Raw genomic sequence first — 24,673 nt, forward strand, 5'->3', positions numbered from 1 at the left:
TGACTCTAAAATCAGTGCTCTTTTGGGAATGCTTATTTGTTCTCTTAGAGTTTTAAGACCAAAGTATTCATTGCACATGGTAAAGCCATAGCCTTAGAGAATTAATGCTGCCTGACTAGGACCCATTCTTAACTCTTCAATGGGCAGGCCTGATGGGAATTGGCCAGAGTTTAAGAACCTGGCTTGTCAGGGTGGCACTGGGTAAGGAGGTTGGCAAGGAGGTTTCTGGCAGTTGTGATCCTGCCAGAGAATCTGAATACTGGGAAGTCACAGCACGTGACTAGATAAACAGTTTCACAGTTGAAGGGAGTGTCCTCAGACTCAGCTCTAGCAGAACCTTTATCTCTCATTGCTTTGTTCAGCCTCAGCCCGCCCATTCTTTATTCATTTGACTTCTCTAGGGCCTGCTATGTACAGGGTACTATTTATAAATATGACCTGGTTCCTGGCCTCAAAGAGCTTATAATCTAGTGAGGAAAAGGAATGATTCATAAAAACAGAAGGTACCATATGAGAATTGACAACAGAATGCTATAGGAACTTTAACAGGCTATGATAGTAATGCAGACCAGCTAACCCCCTGTTTCACCAGACAAAATATAAGAAACAATGATTTTCAGACATTGGACAACAGGCTGCGGAAGACAGAAGTGATCCCTGAGAGAAATGAAACAAGATGTGCCCTAAGAGTGCCCTAGCTCAGGTCTTCAGGCCTCAGTGCAAAAGGGACACCCAGCAAATCCTGGTGCTCTTACCAAATTGATAAGACAGATAGTAAAGCCTGGAAAGGCCAATATGGCTAGAATTTCCTGGGCAAAATACTGGAGAGGAGTAAGATATATAGAGGAATATGTGGAGGAAAAATTCTAGAGATCTGCAGAAGATCTCTGAGCCCTTGGCTGCTGACTGATCTGGGCATGCATTTGAGGAAGCTACAGAGGCTGGGGAGGTAGCCACCAGAAAGGAACAAGTGGAACAATTCTTGGAACCTAGGGCCACGTCTAGTTCGTGTTGCCTTTAGCCAGACGTGGAGCACTGGGTAAAGACCTCCTGGGTCAAAGTAGCCCAACACTATAGGCTATTCTGCTATAGCAGAGCTTGCTCTAAAAGTGCTTAAAAAATTCAGAGGATCAAGTGATTCCCAGTAACTTAACTGCATTCCAGGAAAAAGAGCAACAATATGTAAAGGAATACAATAAAATCCAGCACCTAACAGTGTAACATTCACAACCTCTGGCATCCAGTCAGTATTACCAGGCATGCAGATGAGCGGGAAAATACCTCCCACAACCAGGAGAAATGTCAATAGAAACAGAACCAAAAATGACACAGATAATAGAATGAGGAGGCAGGGACATTAAAACAGCTATTATAAATGTACTGCATATGTTTACGAAGGTAGAAGAAAGCAAGATAATAATGAGCAGAGAAAGAGAAGATAGAAAAAGAGGCACATGTTACATCTAGGGATGAAACATACATTATATGAAAAAAAAACAGGCAGTAGATGAGATGAACCACAGAAGAGATCAGTGACGAAGATATAACAAAAGAAGCTGCAGAATGAAACAAACAAAAGTTGTAGGACAACACCAAGCCCAACAGTTATGCAACTGGAACCTGAGAAGGAGGAAGTAAAAAACAAAGATACTTGCAGAAATGATGGTCTACTACTTTCCAGATTTGATGAAAACTATAAACACATTATGAGAAAGTGGTCAGTTCATCAAGAAGATGTTACAATCCCGATTATGTGTGTGTCTGATAACATTTGAAGCACAGGAAGCAAAGTGGACAGAACTGAAAGGAGAAATAGACAGACTCAACATTACAGTTGGATATTTCAGTACTCTCTCTAATGACTGATAGAAAAACTGACAGAAAAGAATTAGCATATGGAGACTTAAGCAGCCTACATGACCTAATTGTCATTTGTCAGACACTACCTAAAACGGCAGAATACGCATTCTGTGTGAAGTGCACACCCAGAACATGTGCCAAGAGAGACCATGTTCTGGGCCATAAGACAAGTTTCAATAAATATAAAAGGATTGAAATCTTACAAAAATAAGTTCTTTTACCATAATGGAATTAAAGTAGAAATCAATAACAGAAAGCTATCGGGAAATCCTCAAATATTTGGATTTCAAAAAAAACATTCTTCTAAAAACACATGGGTCAAAGAAGAAAGCACAAAGGAAATTAGAAAAATTTTAATTAAACAATAATTAAAGTACAACATATTGAGTTTGTGAGATGCAGTAAAGCAGCGCTTAGAGGGAAATTTGTATAATTAAAAAATGTTGTATCAGGCTTCCCTGGTGGCACACTGGTTAAGAATCTGCCTGCCAGTGCAGGTGACACAGGTTCGATCCCTGGTCCGGGAAGATCCCACATGCTGCAGAGTAGCTAAGCCTCTGTGCCACAGCTACTGAGCCTGTGGTCTAGAGCCTGTGAGCCACAACTACTGAGCCCACGCTCCACAACTACTGAGCTGCACCACAACTGCTGAAGATCGCGCGCTCTAGGGCTAGTGTGCCGCAACTGCTGAGCCCATGTGCTGCAACTACTGAAGCCCGCGTGCCTAGAGCCCGTGCTCCGCAACAAGAGAAGCCACCACAATGAGAAGCCCACACACTGCAATGAAGAGTAGCCCCTGCTCGCCACAACTAGAGAAAGCGCACGCACAGCAACGAAGACCCAACACAGCCAAAAATAAATTAAAAAAAAAAAGTATCAGGGGCTTCCCTGGTGGCGCAGTGGTTGGGAGTCCGCCTGCCGATGCAGGGGACAGGGGTTCGTGCCCCGGTCCGGGAAGATCCCACATGCCATGGAGCGGCTGGGCCCATGAGCCATGGCCACTGAACCTGCACGTCTGGAGCCTGTGCTCCACAACGGGAGAGGCCACAACAGTGAGAGGCCTGCGTACCGCAAAACAAACAAACAAACAAACAAACAAAAACAAAAAAAAGTATCAGAAAAAAGGAAATTTTCAAATCAGTGATCTAAGCATCTCCCCTAAGAATATAGAAGGCAAATTAAAAAAAAAAAAAAGACTGACAAACACAAAGTAAGCAAAAGGAAGGAAATAATAAATATAAGTAAAAATCAATAAAATAAAAACATGAAAATAATAGAGAAAAGTCAATGAAACCAAAAGCTGGTTGTTTGAGATCAATAAAAACATGAAAATAATAGAGAAAAGTCAATGAAACCAAAAGCTGGTTGTTTGAGATCAATAAAATCAATAAGCCACTAGCCACACTAATAAAGGAAAAAGAAAGAAGAAACTGATTACCAGTATCAGGAATGAAAGAGGGACATCACTATAGAAACTGTAGACATTTATAAGGGAATATTATAAACATTTTTATGCCAATAAATTCAACTTAGGTAAAATGGATAAATTCCTTGAAAGGTACAAACTACCAAAGTGTACAAAACCATAGATAACCTGAATAACCCTTTATCCAGTAAAGATATCTAATTTGTAGTTTAAAACATTCCCACAAAGAGAATCCCGGACCCAGATGGCTTCACTGGTAAATTATGAAACACATAAGGAAGAAATAATATAATTCTACACATTCTTCCAGAAAATAAAAAAAAAGAGCGAATACTCTTGCAACCCAGTGTTTGAGGTCAGCAATTACCCTGATATTAAAACCAAACAAAGACATTATGAGAAAACTAAAGACCAATATCTCTCATTAATATAGATGCAAAAATCTATTAACTAAACATTAGCAAATTCAACAATGAATAAAAAAGGTATAAAACATCATGACCAAGCAGGATTTATCCCACAAACACCCAGCTGGTTTAACATTCAAAAGCTAATCAGTGTTATTCACCATATTAAAAGACCAAAAAGAAAAAAAGAAAATCATATGGTCATTTCAATACAAGTAGCAAAAGCACTTGTCTGGTTTCAACACCCATTCTTTACAAAAACTAGCAGCAAGCAGAAGTTTCCTTAGCCTGATAATGGAAAACCTACAGCTAACATCACGTTTAATGGTGAAAAACTAAATGCTTGTTCCCTAAGATTGGGAAAAAGGCAAGGATATCCATTCTTGCCACTTCTTTGGAGCATTGTACTGAAATTATTAGTGAATACAACAAGGCAATAAAAAGAAATTAGGGGGATCCAAAATGAAAAGGAAGAACTAAAACTGTCTTTATTCACAAGACTTCATGATTGTCTCCATAGAAAATCCTAAAAAAAAAATTATTAGAATTAAGAAATGAGTTTAGCAGAGTCTTTTGACACATAATTTTAGTTCTATATGTTAACAACAAACAATTTAAAATTGAAGTAAAACAATGCCATTTACAAAAAATTAAAAATATGAAATATTTAGGAATGAAAACTTAAAAATATGTATGAGACCTGTAGAAAACTGTAAAATATAAAACATTGATGAGAGAAGTTAAAGAAGACTAAATAAATGAATTGGTGGTAATGGTAATAATAAAATAAATGAAGAGCTTACCATGCTCAAGGATCAGAAAATACTAAGACATCAGTTCTCCCCAAATCAATCTATCTTCAGCACAATCCCAATAAAATTTCCACCAGGCTTCTTTTTGCTGATAGATACTGACAAGTTAATACTAAAACTTCTATGGAACTGCAAATTATATCCAAAATAATTTTTATCAAGAAAAATTAAGTTGGAGGACTTTATCCCAACTGATTTTAAAACTTACTACAAAATTATGTTAAGACAGTAGGGGAATTCCCTGGACTCAGCACTTTCACTGCTGTGGCCTGGGTTCGATACCTGATTGAGGAACTAAGATCCCACAAGCCATGAGACATGGCCTGAAAATTAAAAAAAAAAAAAAGTGTGATATTGGCATAATGGTGGATGCATAGATAATAGAATTGAATATGAAATAGACCTATATATATATGGTCATTTGATTTTTATTTTATTTTTGAGGGGGCTGAGATTTTATTCACCTTTTAAAAATGTTTCATTCAATCATAACACACATAGAGAAAAATACACATGGTCAATTGATTTTTGATGACAAGTCAATTCAAGGAGAAAAAGAATCTTTTCAGTAAACCATGCTGGAATAATTGGATATCCATATGTAAAAAATTTACCTACAACCTGCACATCCCATCATATGCAGTAATTAACTTGAAATGAATGGTATGTCTAAATGTTGTGGACAAAGAATCACCAGCCATATCATAAACAAAGGATGTTGCAGCCATCAAACCATCAGCCACCATATCAGTTCCCCCTATGATGCACCCTGAGGTGATTCAGAATGGAGAAAACAGGATATTGGCCCTAGATAGTTAAGGTGCATATCAAAAGAATGATTTCAGTGAGCCCAGATTCTTGCATTTTCCCATGCATAGAAAAGTGCTAAATTCGTTAACCTGAGATATCTGTTTTTTCTTTAACTGGCAGTAATCTTCTGATGTTCTGACTACCTGATTTTTTTTGCAAAAACTCCTATATATCCTGGGTCCTTTCTTACTCTCCAGAACAGTCCCTCAGAGCTATCTGAGAGGCTGTCTCCCAGGTGTAAGTTCTCAGCGTGTCCCTGGAATAAAACATAATTGTCAACTTTTAGGTTGTGGTTTTTTTTTTTCAGTCGACAGTATAAAGGGTAAAACTACACAACTTCTAAAAGAGAACATGGAAGAAAATCTCAGTGCCTTTGGGCAAAGATTTCTTAAATATGACACAAAAAGCACACAAAAAAATTCATAACTTAGACTCCATCAAAATTAAAACTTTTGCTTTTTAAAAGACATTATTAAGGAAATGAAAAGCAAGGCACAGACTGGGAAAAATATTTGTAAAACGTATACCTGATAAAGAACTTGTACCCAGAAGATAGAATGGACTCTTACAGTTCAGTAATGAAAAAACAATGGGAAAAATGTTTAAACAGACACTTCTGCAAAAGGATATAAATATGGAAAATAAGCATGGGAAAAGATGTTCAACATCATTAGACATTAGGGAAACGGAAATTAAAACCACAATGAGATACCACTACACACCTATTAGAATGGCTAAAATTAAAAAGACTGACCATACCAAATGTCAGCAGTGATAGGAAAGAACTGGAACTCTCATACACTGCTGATAGAAATGTAAAATAGTACAGAGACTTTGGATAACATTAGCAGCTTATTTTAAAGAGAAACATAAATTTACTGTCTGATTAAACTTTACCCAAAAGAAGCAGAAACATAGATCCTCAAAAGGACTTTGATGTTCATGGTAGCTTTATTAATAATAGCCCCAAACTGGAAGGAACGCAAATGCCCCTCAGCTGAGGAATGGATAAACAAATTGTGTTATATCCATACAGTGAATTACTCACCAACAACAAAGCAATGAGCTATGACCTACTGATGCAGGGAGCAATGTGGATGAATTTCAGAAGCATTATGCTTACTAAAAGAAGCCAGACACAAAAGCCTACAAACTGAATTATTTCATTCATGTGAAATTCTAGAAATGGCAAAACTATAGTGACAGAATTTTCGGCATATGTGGTATTTTTCTTTAGAAAAAAAAGCCAAAGGAAAGCAAAATGAATTGTGGTTCTTGGCTCAACTTCTGTATCATAGTACAGGACCTACAGCTGTCTTAAAGATTTTTAACATATTCATAAACAATAAAAATTTACCCAGTGAATGAAGTGGATGATTAAGTTTAACTTTTCTTATTTGGGTCAGTGAAATGTGACTGTAACATACTGAGGTATTTTGTTCTGGTGACCCTAGTGGACTCTGAGAAAACTTCAGATGACTAGTTCTGAAAATGATGTCTGTAGTATCTTCATCATTGGAATCAACTTAAAACCTCTGAAGTTCAGTACTTTGAAGAATACAAGTGTTTTGAAAATTCCCTTTTTTTTCTCCCAAAGATAATTGAGCTTAATTTTTCCTTTTAAATCACTCTTTTTCCCTTAACAGTCACTTTGAACATTCATTGATAATAGCCAATAATATCTAATTTCATTTTCAGATAAAAACCAAGGTCAGAAATCCAGGGAACCAACCCAGTGGCCGCAAAGCCTTCCTAAATATTAACTCATGATGACTGATAGACCGGCAGCTCCACAGGCAGGCTAAGAAGTCATTTTCTAATAAACAGAGCTGTCTGAAATTGACATGGGCTATCTTGGGAGAGAGTTGAGTTCCCCCAGGTTCAAATGGCCGCTGCAGACTCCACTGGCAGGAACAAGGGGAGAAGTTTCAAGCATCAGATGAGGTGTCGGGCTGATGGGAGCACTTGTGGGTATGCGGCTGGAGCCAGGCTCCCCAGATGGGCCACTGCTAGAAGTGTCCTGAGCCTCACAGGGGAGAAATCTTCCAGCCTTGGATCTTGTGGGTGTTTAGATGGTAAGCCTTCTGCGACATGTTATTTGAATTTAATTTTCAGGATGGCAATCCCCTCACCTGTTCTAAAGACGTAGAGTATCTCCAACACAGTTCTGGAAGGTGCCATCCTGTATGGGTTGAAAACAGTCCCAAAGATCATTTGCAGTCACGCAAATGTGCACATTTCTGTTTGCTTCAGTGCCACCCAAGACCTCTTCCTGACTCACTCAGTTTTCTGGAAAATCATTGATGAATTTAATTTGCCCTCATTATTGGTTTACTTGAAGTTGTTAGATATCAAAAGTCCAGACCTATACCTTGAGCATGCTTCTTTTTCCAGAAGCACCTCATGGCTTAAAATAATATATTCAGTACTTAAAATTGCTGACATATTCTTCCAAATAGCCTGGCAGAAGAGAAGAAGGCCCCAGATGGTCGAGTTTGGCAGTGCCTGGGCCACTGCGTTCAGAACGCCATCTTTAAAGGAGTTGAAGTTTTATTTCATAGTCAAGCTGGGAATGTGAAACTTTTATTTTGGAATGGGATATATTATGTGCCTCCCTCCTCAGACATTGAAAGTACATGAGCACAGATTCTTTTCGCTTAAATTAATCCCTGTTATAGTCCTTACACTTACTCTTGCAATAAATATTTAGTGAGCACCACTGTGATCAGACTGTGGGAGGTGCCGTGAGGGAAACAGATACAAACAAGGCCTTAGCCTGAGACAACTCAAAATATATTTGGGAGGCTTCCCTGGTGGCGCAGTGGTTGAGAGTCCACCTGACGATGCAGGGGACATGGGTTCGTGCCCCGGTCCGGGAAGATCCTACATGCCGCAGAGCGGCAAGGTCTGTGAGCCACGGCCGCTGAGCCTGTGTGTCCGGAGCCTGTGCTCCGCAACGGGAGAGGCCACAACAGTGAGAGGCCCGCGTACCGCAAAAAAAAAAAAATATATATATATATATATATATATATGTATATTTGGGGGCAGACAAGATGGAAAAGTAAGCAACTACAGGGGAGTGTCTAAAGCATGCCATTTGCATGGATTGGGAAATGGGCGCCGTGGAGGTCAAGGGCAGGAAAGAATATTGCAGTTGAGTTATTTAAGTGGTTTGGATGAGCCAGGTATGTAGTCCCAAGGAAGGGACAGGCATGTTCTATTAGTCAGAAATGTCAGAGAGAATGAGAGGCAATTACTTTGGTGATCAGGACATTGCTGCTGACCTTCAAGAATAGGAGTTTCAGGAGAGGATGGTATTGGAGGCCACATTGTAGTGATGTACAGGGCAGATGCGTTTGAGGAAATGGAGGGTCAGTCACTCACTGGAGATGTTTGATTGTGAAGGGGAGAAAGTGCAATGGAGCCAATGAGAATTTTTGCTTTTTCCTAAGGAGAAGAAAACTTATTTTGAAGGTTACGGCCTAGTGGGTTGCTGAAGGGGAGAGGTTAAATATGTTTGAAAGGGAATAATTAAATTGTAAGATCCCAGAGAAGGTAGTATTAATAAAGGAAAGAACCACTGGACAATTGATAGCATTTTTGATAGGGACGTGAACTAGCATAAACTGTATTTTTGCATTTTATGTAAAAAACGTTACATTAAGAAACTGAAATATCATTATTGATTAGTAATCTTCAAGTAAGAAATTGGGGAGGAGGAAGGATGAAAAGTAGTTCCACATTTAGAGTCTTGTTCTTTAAAGAACGTGTAGTAGTTTAGTGGGATTATTCCTTGTCTTTACAATGGAATACTAAGGAATGAATGCAAACTGAAGATAGGAGTTTTTTGAGACTCACTCCTCTCATGTGTCAGGGCTTGTCATGCTGATCAACCTTTTACATCATTGATTGTTGAACGAGGTTGGGAAGAAAGGAGAGGCAAGTAATACGCTTAGATAGGTGGAACTTAAGACTTCTGTGAAGCTTACTTGACCCCAGTACAGAAGTTTTCAGGGAGCTCTGTCATTCAGGAGTGAGTGCAGGTTTTTTGTTTGTTTGTTTGTTTTTAATTTTATTGAAGTATAGTTTATTTACAATGTGTTAATTTCTGCTGTACAGCAAAGTGATTTAGTTATACATATATTCTTTTTCATCTTCTTTTCCATTATGGCTTTTACAGGATATTGAATATAGTTCCCTGTGCTAAACAGTAGAACCTCGTTGTTTATCCATTCTCTATATAATAGTTTGCATCTGCTAATCCCAAACTCCCAATCTTTCCCTCCCCCACCCCTCCTCCTTGGCGACCACAAGTCTCTTCTCTATATCTGTTGAGTCTGTTTTTGTTTCACAGACATGTTCATTTGTGTCATATTTTAGATTCCACATATAAGTGATATCATATGGTATTTGTCTTTCTCTGTGTGACTTACTTCGCTTAGTATGATCATCTCTAGGTCCATCCATGTTGCTGCAAATGGCATTATTTCATTCTTTTTTCTGGCTGAGTAGTATTCCATTGTGTGTGTGTATGTATATATATATATATATATCACATCTCCTTTATCCATTCATCTGTTGATGGACATTTAGGTTGTGCAGGTTTAATCACACATCACGACAGCCACTGTGTAAGATTTCCTGGGGATGGCCAAAATGCTGAGAAATATTTGCTGTGTGCTGTGTGTGATAACTAAACCTTCTGAATGTATGTCTGGTTATATGATCTCTTTCGCTCTTTGAGATCACCACAGATGTCTCTCACTCCTTCAGAATTAAGTATGTCACTTAGACGAATTTTTCTCCACCGAGGACCTCACAGATGTGGCACTTGTCCTCCTCAGACACAGGTGTGTTCGCAGTGGTGAACAGCCATTCCTTGTCCCTGCTGGGGAAGCTGACCATCAGCGCTGCCTTCAATGTCGTGTATATCTACACCTCAGAGCTGTACCCCACGGTCATCAGGTATGCCTCACACACAGGCTTGTCCTTCCCATGTCCTGAATTCTGTTGTAGATGTTTGCATTGACAGAGGTGTGGTCCTCACTTCACCTGGAGCACAGCGGGTGTGGGCTAGCAGCAACTCAGCAAGCAGCTGTGAGCCCAGAACCTGTGGACACTGCTCTTGCCTGCTTGGCTGAGGAAAACGTAACTTGATCTTGGGCTGAATTCCCTGTCAGTCGTGAGAAGTACTCTACACTAAACGTATCCCAGCACCCAAATAGTGCTCGGATGTCATTTTTATTTCAGTGCATGTGAGTTATTCAGTCAACCCTTCTGTGTCAGGTACACGATGGACCAGGAGACAAGGTCCCTGTTATCACAGAGCCTATATTTTAGCACAAAATATACACATTTAAAAAAAGATGAGACTTCCCTGGTGGCGCACTGGTTAAGAATCCGCCTGCCAATGCAGGGGGCACAGGTACAATCCCTGGTCCACAAAGTTCCCACATGCCGCGAAGCAACTAAGCCTGTGCGCCACAACTCCTGAGCCCACATGGCACAACTACTGAAGCCCCCGTGCCTAGAGCCTGTGCTCCACAACAAGAGAAGCCACTGCAGTGAGAAGCCCACGCATCGCAACGAAGAGTAGCCCTCACTCGCCACAACTGTAGAAAGCCCGCGGGCAGTAACAAAGACCCAGTGCAGCCAAAAATAAATAAATAAATAAAGATAATTCCCTATAGTTATAAGTGAATATTGTATTTACATATTAGTTGTTAAAGGTGATTTTCAATGAGTAGGACTTGCTTATATCAAAAATAACATATTCAGAAACAAAACCAAAAAACCCAACATATTCCATCCTAAGTTTGCCCTCATAAAATAAGTCGGAAAACAAAAAAACAAACCTAAGTTTGAAGGGCAGGGATGCAGCTCAGTCTTTACAGAACGGCCTCTGTGTACTGGACCGTAGTCCCCCGTCGGCATTTTCCTGGTCTTTTTTTGAGGATCATTCCAAACAGATCCTTCTTTTTCCCTTATCCATGCAAGAAGCGTAATGGTTCTGTCTGCCTTTTTCCCAGTAAGAGATCAGGTTGTCTGTGATTGGCTTGTCATTCCCTGATTATTCCCAGAACCTGCTTTCTCTGGCTGTTGCCTATAAAACTAGGGTGACCGTTTAGTTCCAAACTGGGACACTTTTGAGAGCGAATGTGGGCATTATTAACAATTCGGCTGGGATAACAGGGTGCTGTACGGTCACCCTACCTATAATCATTATCATTCTCATTTCCTCCCCCTCCTTGCTACCCACATTCCCCAAGAAGGTAATGTTCTTGGTTTCCTGAGAATATATGTCCAATCAATTCCTATTTATATGCCTGATCCTTTCATAGTTAATTAGTTGAGTTTAAAGAAATGGGCAGACTTTTCAGATCATTAAACCCTGGCTCTTCTATGGATGTTTTAACTGATAGGAGACCTAAGACACAAGAACCCAGGAGAACATTTAACAAGAAATATTCACGTGCTCATTTCTGCACCAGCTTCTATACTGCACTGTCCAATATCACATGTGGCTATTTAAGTTTAAATTAATTAAAAGGAAATGAATTAAAAATTATGTTCCTCATTCTTAGTTGCATTGAGCTCTCGGTAGCTGCCTGTGTCTGGGGGCCTCCGTATTGGACAGGGCGAGTACAGAACATTTGCAGCATCACAGAAAGTTCTAGTGGGCAGTACTGCTCTGTAGCATCCTGCACTTCCACTTTGGGATTTGTTATTCTGAGCCCACTATCCCTTAGAGCCTTTAAATTGTCCCCCTAGAACTTACTGACTTTTTTTTTTTCCTTTTCCTTTTGCCTTTCAGGAATGTTGGGCTTGGAACTTGTTCCATGTTCTCCCGAGTTGGTGGGATTATTGCTCCCTTCATCCCCTCACTGGTTGGTTTGTACCTCCTAGTTTGTTTTTCTTGATTCTCTGCTTTGGAAATGTTTGTGCTTTTGAGTAGAAAGAGGTAACAAACAGCTGCGGTTTTAAGATCAGCCTGACACAAATGTGCACCTTGTGCCTTTTAGATTAAGGATCCATGAGGGCAGATGGACCCTTCCCAGGGATTGGCTGTATTCATTGGAGAGTTAGCTAATGCCTGCCTGCCCCTTCCTGTCCCCATTTGTACGTTAGTTGATTAGTGAACATTTCCTAAGTTTCTGCTGTGTGCTGAGCTCTGTGCTAAGCCCTTTACATACATCATATCATGCAGTCTTCACCACAGCCGTATGCTGTAGGCATTGGTACCCTGTATTAAATAACAGAGAACACAGCACACCACTCGGAAAAGAAAATTAGAAGAGAAGAAGGTGAAAGGGAGATAAAGTAAACTCCATCCAATCTCAAAATGTTCATGTTCTGAGAAAGATCCCATGGAGCCCCTGTGCACGTCTCTGCTTGGTCTCCTCTAGGACTTTCCCAGCCAAGACTTGTTGAAGCGTGATTAGGTTTGATCAAGTGGGGCTTTGAGCCTGTTCTGGAGACAATTGCTCATCACTCAGGCAACTACTCGCCTCATCCTAGTACAGGACGTCTCTGAAATGCCACTGTAGCCTTTTCTTTTCTTGAGGAAGTGGGATATACTTCCTTTTTCTGAGTATTTCTCTGTGTTTCGTGCTCAATTTTATTTTTTTTCCTTTTTTTTCCACATCTTTATTGGAGTATAATTGCTTTACAATGGAGTGTTAGTTTCTGCTTTATAACAAAGTGAATCAGTTACACATATACTTATGTTCCCATATCTCTTCCCTCTTGCGTCTCCCTCCCTCCCACCCTCCCTATCCCACCCCTCTAGGTGGTCACAAAGCACGGAGCTGATCTCCCTGTGCTACGCGGCTGCTTCCCACTATCATGCTCAATTTTAGATCACAAGACCCTTCTTATGAAGGAGTCATATTAGTTCCATTTTGCAAAATGTGTCCAACGCTAGGTGTTTATCATTAATGATGCCCGACTTTGGACCGCTGTCCTAGAACATTATAACACCCAGCGTTGTGTCTTCCCTGAGTCCCACTAAGTTGAGAAGAGGTGAACGTTCCCCTTGATTCAACAACAGGCCCACAGTTCCGCGCATGTGTTTGCACGCAGGGGGCCAGAGGTCAGAGTTTTTCGTCCCCCTCCTGTCCCCTCCCCATGCCTCCCTCTCCTCCTCCATCATCTCTTCATCTTTGAAAAATCAGGAAAAGATGATCAGAAGGGACATCCTAACTAGCCACCGAATTTGGAAGCCCAAACCAGAAGGTGATAAAGCTGGGTGTCTCCTTTGCAGGAACTCAGGAATGGTAATCAGCGCAGAAATCCCCCAGAGCCCCGTCCTGCAAGAACCTTGGTGTTATCTTTGAAATTGTATGTTTGTATTTAAATTTTCCTGAGAACGTCTTTTGGACCGGCCCGCTACCATGTCCAAACCATGTGTATAGGTTTCTCTAGGCCTTTCTCTTCCTTTTCAGGGTGTTTACACCTTTAAGCCCCATGCCTCTCAGTTCTGGTGCTTAGTGAATCAGAACACATATGTGGGACTGTTTGGCCCATTCCAGGGTCGAGAACGTTAAAGTTCGTCGTTGTCAGCAAATATGCAGGGTGTCTCCTGCGTGTGGAGATCACTGTGCTGCAGGCCACTCAACCTGGAGTGGAAGCTGAGTGTCCGGCTCACCATGCACTCTGGCAGTGTGTCTGCCCTGCTCAGACAGCCAAGCCCCTTCCCCACAGTCCCCAGCCTGTGCATGAACAGTCTGCTTCGTCTGCTCCACGGGCCAGCTCTGTCCTTTTGATTTACTCACTCCTGTCTCTGTGCCCGAGGACTGGCTCTGGTTTCCTGGGGTAATTCTCTAAGGGGAAAGAAGACGGGCTTTCTGGTGTATTCTAGTGAGGAGGCAGGACCTGGACAGTAAACATGGCAGGGCCTGGGTCATAAGACTGCTGATGTCATCTGCTAGGAAACTAACACTGAATTTTTGTTTGTTTTCATTCCACTCCCTGCCCCCATAGAAGTACGTGCAGTGGTCTTTACCCTTCATTGTCTTTGGAGCCACGGGGCTGACCTCAGGCCTCCTGAGTTTATTATTGCCAGAAACCCTTAACAGTCCATTGCTAGAGACGTTTTCTGACCTTCAGGTGTACTCATATCGGAGGCTGGGGGAGGAGGCGTTATCTTTACAGACCTTGGATCCCCCTCAGGTATGATGGAATTTTTCTTAATCATTCAGATTTACCATTTGGATAATGATAGTTTTGGGGGAAAAGAAAAAAAAGAATATCTGATTATATTAAATAGAACTGAGCAAAACTGCTGGAAAAAAGTGGGATCTGATAGCAGCTGATTGTCAGAGAAATAAAGATGATTCATTAGCTTTCTTAGAACACTTTAGGGGCTAATTCTTAGGGGAATAAATGTCATCAGAGTACATTTGTCAGTTGAATGCTAGACAGTAATTTAACTTTAGAAATGTCATGACATCATTTCCCTGCCCTTTTCTCCTTTCCTGCTTTAGTCTGTGGACAAGGAGAGCCCTTTAGGGAGTGAGAGTGAGGAAGAGGAAGAGTTTTACGATGCGGATGAAGAGACACAGATGATCAAGTGACGTGCCCCAGATTCCTCCTCAGACGCAGAGGGTCATCTTCTCTGCCTCCAACGAGGGCAGGTTCTCCCAGGAAACTGAAGGGAGCTGTGGAAAGATAGGCCTGAACAAACATCGAAGGTACTCAGTGTGGCCTGATGTTTTTTAGGCACGAAGGAAGTTGGAGAAGAGATTTCAAGAAACAGGGCATCACTGCATCAAGGGAATAGTTGTTAACTGCCCACAATTCGGGTTTAGCTCAAAATCATGACCTCTGGCCAGATTGCTGAAGTCCACATGCCAGAGTGGTAAGCTCATTTGTTTCTAGAAGTTTGATTACGTTGCCTTTCAGCTTCATTGTGGCCTAAAGGCAAATATGTAAAATTTCTTCTCACCATTAACACGTAATCTGTCCACCAAATTTGACATCCGCCCCTCTCAGTTGCTCCTCACCAGGAATCTTTTGAGGCAGGTTGGTGTTAGCATTTCATTCACTTTTTTGCCAGAAGAAAAGCACTGAGAGGTCATTTGTGTGGCCTGAGGCCCTCCACCTTCATCCCAACGGATGAAATTTGGGCCCCCAACTTGGTTCCTGGCCCAGTGATTGGCTTGAGCTCCCTGTGCTTTCAGTCAGTCCCACAGATGACCCGCTAGGAAAAGCCAGCTGCACCAGAGTAATGTTCAGAGTCTGAGGTGTGGCTGCCTCTCCCTGGCAGCTCCCTTTGATACTCGAATTGTGTAATTTCTTCAGTTCCCACTTGTGTGCGCCTGGAGAAAAATTTCCATCTCAGATTCTAGTACCAGCAATAACTTCCAAACCATGCCCAGTAAACGACGAAGTTTTGTAAAGGGGAGGGCAGCTAAAAAGTGACATGTCAAGACTTTGGATGTTAAAAAGGAAAAAAAATGCTGTTTTTAATAAGGAAGAAAAGAAAATTATCTTTCACAATTTTCTGTTTGTTTTGTTTTCAGTGTTGTACAAGGAGGGACTTGGGCAACCTTTAAGAACTTGAACTCTTCTAGTCCTAGATCAGCTCCAGCCTGTTTGGTTAGCTAGAATGGAAGGCTCAGTAATTTCCTAGTAAATGTTGGTTTTCATTAAGTACTGCCAGCTTTCAAATAAATCAAAGTCGTACTGTTTCCTAAAATCATGTGCTGAAAGTGTTTCCCATGAAACCTGGGTATTATCTCAAATAGGAGTGTTAACCTGGAGTCAACAAGCTTGGACAGTGTTACTTTAGGTCACTTTCCCAACTGGGAAAATTTCTGTGTTTTCAGAATTTCCATTTCTGTTAATCCCTTGGAGAAAAAGAAATTTCACTGGAGATAAAGAGAAGTCATCACTGAGTCTGTTTCTGGAAATCTTGGAGGACTCACCTCACATTGGCTCCAACCCTGTCCTGTCCTCTTCCATTGACATCTTGGTTTGCACTATACCAGCTTGTACCTTTGTTAAAGTATTTTTATGTCCTTCATGCCCTTGATTATGTATTGGGCTCTTTATAAATAGGGGCCATCTCTAATGCTGTTTATTTCTCGCTGCTGTGCCCAGAACACAGTAAGTATTACTGTTTCTAGCCATCAGGGAAATTGTAGAACTCCTCCCAGTATCATTTTTGTAAATCACAGGCAAATCTGACCCAAACCCCCAAATTGTGGAATCTCACTGTCTTTCTCTGGGAAATGGAGACCCTGCCCACCATCAAGAGAGGAAGAAAGGAAGAACTTACAAGGACACTTAGAAGCTCTTCATTGTGAAGTTAAACGTAAAACAAGAAACCAACACATAGGTGATTCTTGGTTGGTTGGAGCCCTCTTTGCATTATAAGAGTAATAATCCCATTATAAAAACATGTGGAAACTAGAAGTTTAAAAATGTATTAGTCATAGGCCCAACACCCAGAGACAACCAGTGTCATGGCTTTGGTCTCTTTGAAGACCAACTGGGAATCCATCTTTCTATTGGCACTGGGGTTCCCTCTGCCTCTGGCTAGATAATTGAGGATTCCATTAGTTCTGCCCCTGGGTATCCTCTTTTCCCAGCTCCAGGGTAGAAGAAGGGAGGGAAGGGTACACAGTTTGAACACATGTTGCTAAGGCTGGGCTATCAGCTGCTCACGTCAGATGTGTCACTAAATTTTGTTTCTTCCTAGATGGTCTTTTGGCAAAGTTTAATAATTACTGTTTTGGGGACTTCCCTGGTGGCACAGTGGTTAAGTATCCACCTGCCAATGCAGGGGATATGGGTTTGAGCCCTGGTCCAGGAAGATCCCACATGCCGTGGAGCAACTAAGCTCATACGCCACAACTACTGAGCCTGTGCTCGAGTCCGTGAGCCACAACTGCTGAGCCCGTGTGCCACAACTCCTGAAGCCTGTGTGCCTAGAGCCCGTGCTCCACAACAAGAGAAGCCACCGCAATGAGAAGCCCGCGCACTGCAACGAGGAGTAGCCCCCGCTTGCCGCAACTAGAGAAAGCCTGTGCGCAACAACAAAGACCCAACGCAGCCAAAAATAAATAAATTAATTAAAAAAAATAATAATTACTGTCTTTTCATCCCTTTGCCTTTTATAAAAACAGATTCTGTCCTTTTGCTATTAACTGTTGAAAAATAGTGGTTGTGGAGATGGTGCACATGAGCATATTTGTACTGATTAAATTATTGGAAAACTCTTAATTTATAGGTAATGTATTTTGTTTGTTCAGATGAGTTGTAAAAGGTATCCTTTTAAATTTTTTATTGTATTCAAAATTAAATTTCTTTTCTCCTAAAAAGCAGCAAGAAAACCATAAGACACATAAGAAATCCCAGGGCTTCCAGGGTCAAAGGTCTTACTTATCAACAGCTTGTCCAGAACCCTGGCACCACACAGATATGTTGAGAGAAACTGTTTTGTAGTTTCCTGATTGTTGAGTTAAAACCACTGCCCATTGAAAATGCAGTATTTGTCATTTGGCTGATTTCAAGCAATGTAGACCTTCTTTAGTACTTAGAAATGAACAAATAAAATACAACAAATAACAAGCAAATGAAAGTTTCTGGGACACTACTTAAGTAAATGTAATCTGGGCAAGTATTTTTATGGAGGTCAAATTGATAAAGGTACTTTTAATAGATTCATATTCCTAATGAAAACATATTGAAATAATGATCTCTACTGATTAAACTGAATTAAACTGCAGCTTTCTAATAGGACTTACTCTTCCATTACTAATTCTTATTAGATTATTCTTAAATTGGATACATATAAAGGATTTTTTTAACAAAATAAAATGCAGGTATTTTGGTTTCTTGTGAATATGATAAAGAATTGTAAAATGTAGACCTTTTGTTCTTACAGAACGTATCAGGATGTACACAGTAGCATCTTTGACAAATTGAGCAAATATAGAATCTGCTAGAAATTATGGGTGGTATGTGGGTCAGGGGCTGTAGCAAAATTAGGGAGTCAGTGGGTACAAAAGATAACTATAAAAGTATTTCTGGAAAGAGAAAAATGCAAAGATACTGCATTGTTAGAAAATGCATCTGTGTAGTATGTTAAAGGGAAAGATCTTATGATTATCTCAATAGATGCATGAAGGTTATTTGACAAAATTCAACACCTATTTAAAATAAAAGCTACTAGCAGACAAGGAGTAAAAGGAAACTTCCTTAGCAGTATAAGGCGTATTGTAGCACGTAAGGTGAATTGACCTAAGGCATCTCTTCACCTTCCCGGGACCTTCAGACTTTCTTGATAATGACCACAATAAGAAATGTATTTTACATATTCTTTCTCTTCCCTGTTCCTCCACTGTCTCTGTCTCTGTCTCTGTCTCTGTCTCTGTCTCTTTCTCCCCACCTGACAATACTTACTATATATATATTTAAAATAAAATATATACATAAAACTTTCATGAAACATGCTTATTCTTGCTTGGTACCCTGATAGCTTATATTCTGTCCCATTTTGTTTTTTAAAATGCCACTTGTGACCCACTAAACTGATTTCATGACCTACTGTAGTTTAAAAACCCTTGGTTCTTCTCTGTCTTCTTGTACTGCAGAGGCTTTAAAGCTAAGATGTACATTTCCCAAACACCCTTTGCAGCTAGGCTTCTAGGTGCAATTAAGTTTCCACCAGTCAGATTCAGATGGAATTTGGAAGGTGGGAGTGAGGTGGAGGCCATATTTGTGATGCATCGTTTTTTCCTACTCTGTTCTCCAGGGATGGAGGCATTTGGTCTTGCTGAGGCAGTTTCAGCAGAGATGTTGACAGGGGCAATATTGATTAAAATCTTAACAAGATTTTTTGCATAGAACCTGGCAAAATAATTCTATTAAAGAAAAGTAATGATTTGGGGCTTCGCTAGTGGCACAGTGGTTAAGAATCTGCCTGCCAATGCAGGGGACACGGGTTCAAGCTCTGGTCCGGGAAGATCCCACATGCCGCAGAGCAACTAAGCCTGTGCGCCACAACTGCTGAGCCCGCGCTCTAGAATCTGCGAGCCACAACTGCTGAGCCTGTGTGCCACAACTACTGAAGCCCACGCACCTAGAGCCTGTGCTCCACAACAAGGGAAGCCCCTGCAGTGAGAAGTCGGCGCACTGCAGCAAAGAGTAGCCCCTGCTCGCCGCAACAAGAGAAAGCCCACGCACAGCAACGAAGACCCAACGCAGCCAAAAATAAATTAATTAAATTAAAAAAAAAAGTATTTGAAACTATTTAACAATCCCAAAAAAATAAGAGCAAGCAGAAGGGACTCAACTTCCTAGATATTGAAACTTTTGAAGGTGTGGTGTCAGTGTAGCAATAGATAAGCAGATCAATAGAACATAATAGATCCCAGAACAAGACCAAACATATATAACAATTTGGCATTTTTTGAAGATGGCATAACAAATCAGTGGGAAAAGAATGAACTATTCAATTATTGATGTGGGAACTAATGGGTTTCCATATCAAAGAAAACTAAATTAGGACCTTTCTTCTCACCATAACAAAAATTCCAAATAAGTTGAAGACCTAAATGGAAAAAGTCAAAACTTTAAAACAGCTATAAAGTAGTATAGGAGAATGTTCTTATGACCTTGGGGGATTGAGGGATTTTTCAGACAAGAAGTAAAAATCACAAATCATTTTTAAAGAGATTGATATGTTTCACTGCGTCTAAATTTAAAACTTCTTTCTGTATGATTAGACAAACCACAAAGTTAAAAGAAAAGCAATAGATAGGAAGAAAATATTTGCAACTGCTGTAAAAAAGCAAGGATCAATATCCAGAATATAGGAAGAATTAGTGCAGGTAAGAAAGAGAAACAATAAGAAAGTTTACAAAAAATATTTTTAGGCAGTTCACAGATAATAGATGCTCAGCCTCAGTAGAGGATCAGAGAAATGCAAATTGAAAAAATTAAGTTATATAAAATCCATTAGATTGGAGGAAATAAGAGGCTAATACCAAATTTTGAAGATATGAAGAAAAAGGAATTTACTTACATCCTGATATTATAAATTTATTCATCAACTAGATTGTCAGTAGCAAGTGAGGTTGAAAAATGTAAATGTTCTATGACAGGAATTTTACTTCTATATCTATGTCGTGGAAGAGTTTTCAGATATTTTGACTGTAAAATTTTAAGAAAACTTTCACACTGCAACACACAGTACACACACCTACATATACATATCCACACATATGTATCACCAAAAAAAGTTTTATAAAATAATACTTACTAGATACATTGCGTTGTATTTTCTCTGGTATTATATTTTACTTTAAAATGAAAAGAATGTTGGTGAAGACACACAAAAGTGATTTCGCAATTCATAAGCAAATCAAACCAAGCAGTTGGAAAAAGTGAAACATAAAATTTTTGCTAGATCTAAGTTATTTCATGGTTAAATTCTTAAGTGAGTGACAGGAGTATTTGCCAGTTAAAGAGATTCAAATGCTTTTTAGGCCATACTTTACAGTCAAGACTGTTGATACTCTGTTGCAGAATTCTCACTGTTATTCCCACCCAAATGAAGAGTTATCCCTCTTCCTATAGGTCTAAATTTCTCTTGGGAAAGAGCTTTGCATCTGTGGAAACATTTGGACTTCTCAGCTGAGACCCTAGAGCTCTGTAATACAAAGCTTAGAAGAGATTACTTATTTATTGAAAAATGTCAAGGGCAGATGTAGTCAAAGTAGTATTAAAATAACTTCAGTCTAGACCTTGCAGAACAATTGATTTTGAATAGAAGAGATGTTGATGGAATTTCTTTGCTTCAAAATATAACTTCAAGAAATTGAGTGAAATGATTGTGTAAGATGGGCAAAAATGCACACTCAATTTGGAAGTGAGTTTAATCAATGAATGATTTACCAATATGTAGGCAGAGCTTCCAGAAACCACAGAGCAGAAGGCAGTATGCAGAAGGAAGCCCACTGATGCAGTCCACACAGCGTAGGTCAAGGAGTGGATCCGGAGAGGTAAACTGTCCAGCACTGGGAAGCACTTGAAAGATGGTAAATATGTGTCATGTCAGATTAGGGTTTTAAAATTGTAGAAGCTACAATATGCTTGCCGGTGATAATATAATAGATTCATTTGTTTCCTAGAGCCACTTTAATTGTTAGAGATGCATTTCACCCTATATAGGATGTTTGCTTTCCTACTGACTATTGCAGATGGCATGCATCCATTTAATTGTGTAGCAGGATCAAGTTACATGTATATGGATATAAGAGGGACTATAACATGTTTTACATTGCCTGCAACTGGAGTGTGATCTGCCAAACGACCTCCCTCAACCGCTCTGATTCTTTCAGTGGGATCTGAGGAAATACTAGTAACATCAAGGGCAGCGTTTCACCATATTGATGATCTTTCTTAAGGAAACAGGTTGACGATGATCCCCAAATATTTTAAAGTCTCACATCTCCCCCCACTAATTTCCTGGAAAATACAGAATAGAAGAATGGTGAACTGAAGTGAATTGTTAGGTCTATGATCTGCTTGCCTCTAATGCAGCAGTTAGATTGGAAAACTTAATTCTGAAGTTAACAGGGAAGAAAATTGGTAGAGAGCAGCAGTTCACTTTCAAATAATATCCTTCCCGCACTATTTATTGTCATTAAGTTTTCCATTATAGTTTCCTCTGAATAGATACTATAACCAAGAGAGAGGAGGAAGAAGAGGATTTTGCTTTTACTGGCAGAATGGCAGCAGAATAGATGGGTGGTTAAGAAATGCCAATCAAACTAACTTTCCCATAAAGACTCCCAAGACCCTTTTTAGTTTACAGAAGTAATCGGGCGTTATAATAGTTTCCTATTGCTGCTATGACAAAATACCACAAACTTTAGACAGCACAGATTTATCCTATTACAGTTGTGGAGGTTAGACAACGAAGTGAATCGTAAGGGGTTAGAATGAAGATGTCAGCAGGGCTGTATTATCCTGAGTTCTTGTGGGGGGGGGGCGGTGTTGGGCAATATCCACTCCTTTGTCTCTTGCAGCTTCTCTCGCAGCTTCTAGAGGCTGCAGCATTCCTCGCTCCTGGCCACATCACTCCAGTCTTGTTGTCTAACACGGCCTTCTACTGGCTCTGACCTTCTGCCTCCCTCTTATAAGGACCTTTGTGACTACATCAGGCCTACCCAGATGATTCAGGCTCATCTCCCCACTTCAAGATCCTTAATCACATCTGCGAAGTCCCTTTTGCCGTAAAAGGTAACATTCACAGGTTCTGGTGATTAGCATGTGGATATCTTTGGGGGCCAGTATTCAGCTTATCACAGGTGTCTTAAGTGTGTGTCATTCAAGTTTTCTGAGTAGATGAGACCTGCTGGAGTCATCAGTGTATAATTGTAAGTTTTATGGGAAAACCTAGTCATTATCAAGAGAAGCTGGACCCAGACCACAGGTAACAGCCTCAAATCTACTTTTATCATTGAGTTTATAGACTTTTCCTGTTTGCTAGGTGATTCAGAAGCTGGCTCTAATGTTGACTAAAATATAAGTTTTCCTTGATTTATCAGAGGAATGCTTTGTCAGAGGAATGGATAAATACCTGAAAACAACTCAGAGTAAAGCCTAAGGGCAATGCTGGACAGTTATGCTAGTTGTACTGACTTCTCCGTCCTGCCATATCCAGAAACTATTTATTATTGATAAGTAGGTTCCAAAGCATCTTCAAGGCCAGAAAATGCATTCAGATGCTGTTGAGCTATAGAATTCTATAATGATTGATTTGCCAATATCAAAGCAGAGTCAGAGCATAGCAGATGCATTTCTCACAGGGAAAGAATTTATTATCTTCCCAATCCAGTCCATCAGGAGAGAGATGAGGCTTGATAAGGATTTAACTGATAAAGGAAAGAATGACTTGGTAAAAAGTTGAAGACCTGGACAGCAGCAGAGAATTTGGGGAAAAAATCAGAGAGCAAAGGTAGTGTTGTTTTGTCTTGTGGAACAAAGTATTTGAGTTAAGCAGAGGTATAGAATCATTAACAAGTTTTGTTGACAAAAGTGTCATAAAATGACATCCAATGAGAAGTGGAGTGACCACCTAGGCTTTGTATGTCTTTAAATTTTTTTCAAACCACCCAGATAGCTTCAAGTTTATCCTAGGAAGATGTGCACAAAAGATCAAAAGATTTCCTTAGTTTCTTTGTATTCAAAAGATTATTTCAGGGAAAAAAATCATTTACTTATTCATAAAATATTTAGAGTACCTACTAAGTGCTGTGTCCTATTCTTGGTGCTGGGTTAAAAGAAAGAACATGTATTGAGCATCACTCTAAACAGCTTCTATTTCTTGGTACATCGAATCCTCAGAAGAAAACTATGAAACGTATACGATGGATTCCATTTTTTGGTTGAGAAAACTGAGGCCCTAGTTAAGTCACCTCCTCAAATCAGGCAACTAATAGTTGGCAAAGCCTGGATTATCTGACTTCAGAGGTCATTTCTTTCTTTTTCTGTTTTTTTTTTTAACATCTTTATTGGAGTATAATTGCTTTACAATGGTATGTTAGTTTCTGCTTTATAACAAAGTGAATCAGTTATACATATACATATATCCCCATATCCCCTCCCTCTTGCGTCTCCCTCCCACCCTCCCTATCCCACCCCTCTAGGTGGTCACAAAGCACCGAGCTGATCTCCCTGTGCTATGCGGCTGCTTCCCACTAGCTATCTATTTTACATTTGGTAGTATATACATATCCATGCCACTCTCTCACTTCATCCCAGCTTACCCTTCCCCCTCCCCGTGTCCTCAAGTCCATTCTGTACGTCTGCATCTTTATTCCTGTCCTGCCCCTAGGTTCTTCATAGCCATTTTTTTTTTTTTTTTAGATTCCATATATATGTGTTAGCATAAGGTATTTGTTTTTCTCTTTCTGACTCACTTCACTCAGTATGACAGACTCTAGGTCCATCCACCTCACTACAAATAACTCAATTTCGTTTCTTTTTATGGCTGAGTAATATTCCATTGTATATATGTGCCACATCTTCTTTATCCATTCATCTGTCAATGGACACTTAGGTTGCTTCCATGTCCTGGCTATTGTAAATAGAGCTTCAAAGAACATTGTGGTACATGACTCTTTTTGAATTATGGTTTTCCGAGGGTATATGCCCAGTAGTGGGATTGCTGGGTCGTATGGTAGTTCTATTTGTAGTTTTTTAAGGAACCTCCGTACTGTTCTCCATAGTGGCTGTATCAATTTACCTTCCCACCAACCAGAGGTCATTTCTTAAGTGACTGAGCTATACCGCTACAATTCTAGAGGGGCTCTTAAATTTTAGCCAGGCCTTATATTTTC

At 40.0% G+C, this 24,673-nt stretch overlaps 1 protein-coding gene across 9 annotated transcripts in view; it reads left to right on the forward strand.

The window, feature by feature from the left end:
* The window catches only part of SLC22A15 (solute carrier family 22 member 15), a 177,311-nt gene that overhangs the window by 124,895 nt on the left and 27,743 nt on the right, over positions 1-24,673 (forward strand). For 3 of the 9 annotated variants that reach the window (XM_079921422.1, XM_079921418.1, XM_079921420.1), the window contains 4 exons: positions 10,160-10,280; positions 12,130-12,202; positions 14,298-14,486; positions 14,801-17,493. In XM_079921422.1, the coding sequence (XP_079777548.1) occupies positions 10,160-10,280; positions 12,130-12,202; positions 14,298-14,486; positions 14,801-14,890 (473 nt within the window). In that variant the 3' untranslated portion in view covers positions 14,891-17,493. Of the gene's footprint in view, positions 1-10,137; positions 10,281-12,129; positions 12,203-14,297; positions 14,487-14,800; positions 17,494-21,231; positions 21,329-22,357; positions 23,060-24,673 lie in introns of those variants that run through there. The other 6 variants (XR_013828315.1, XR_013828316.1, XR_013828317.1 and 3 more) reach the window with 6 other exon arrangements.

The sequence above is a fragment of the Stenella coeruleoalba genome (assembly GCF_951394435.1).
Source record: "Stenella coeruleoalba genome assembly, chromosome: 1".
In the NCBI taxonomy this organism is placed as follows: Eukaryota; Metazoa; Chordata; class Mammalia; order Artiodactyla; family Delphinidae; genus Stenella; species Stenella coeruleoalba.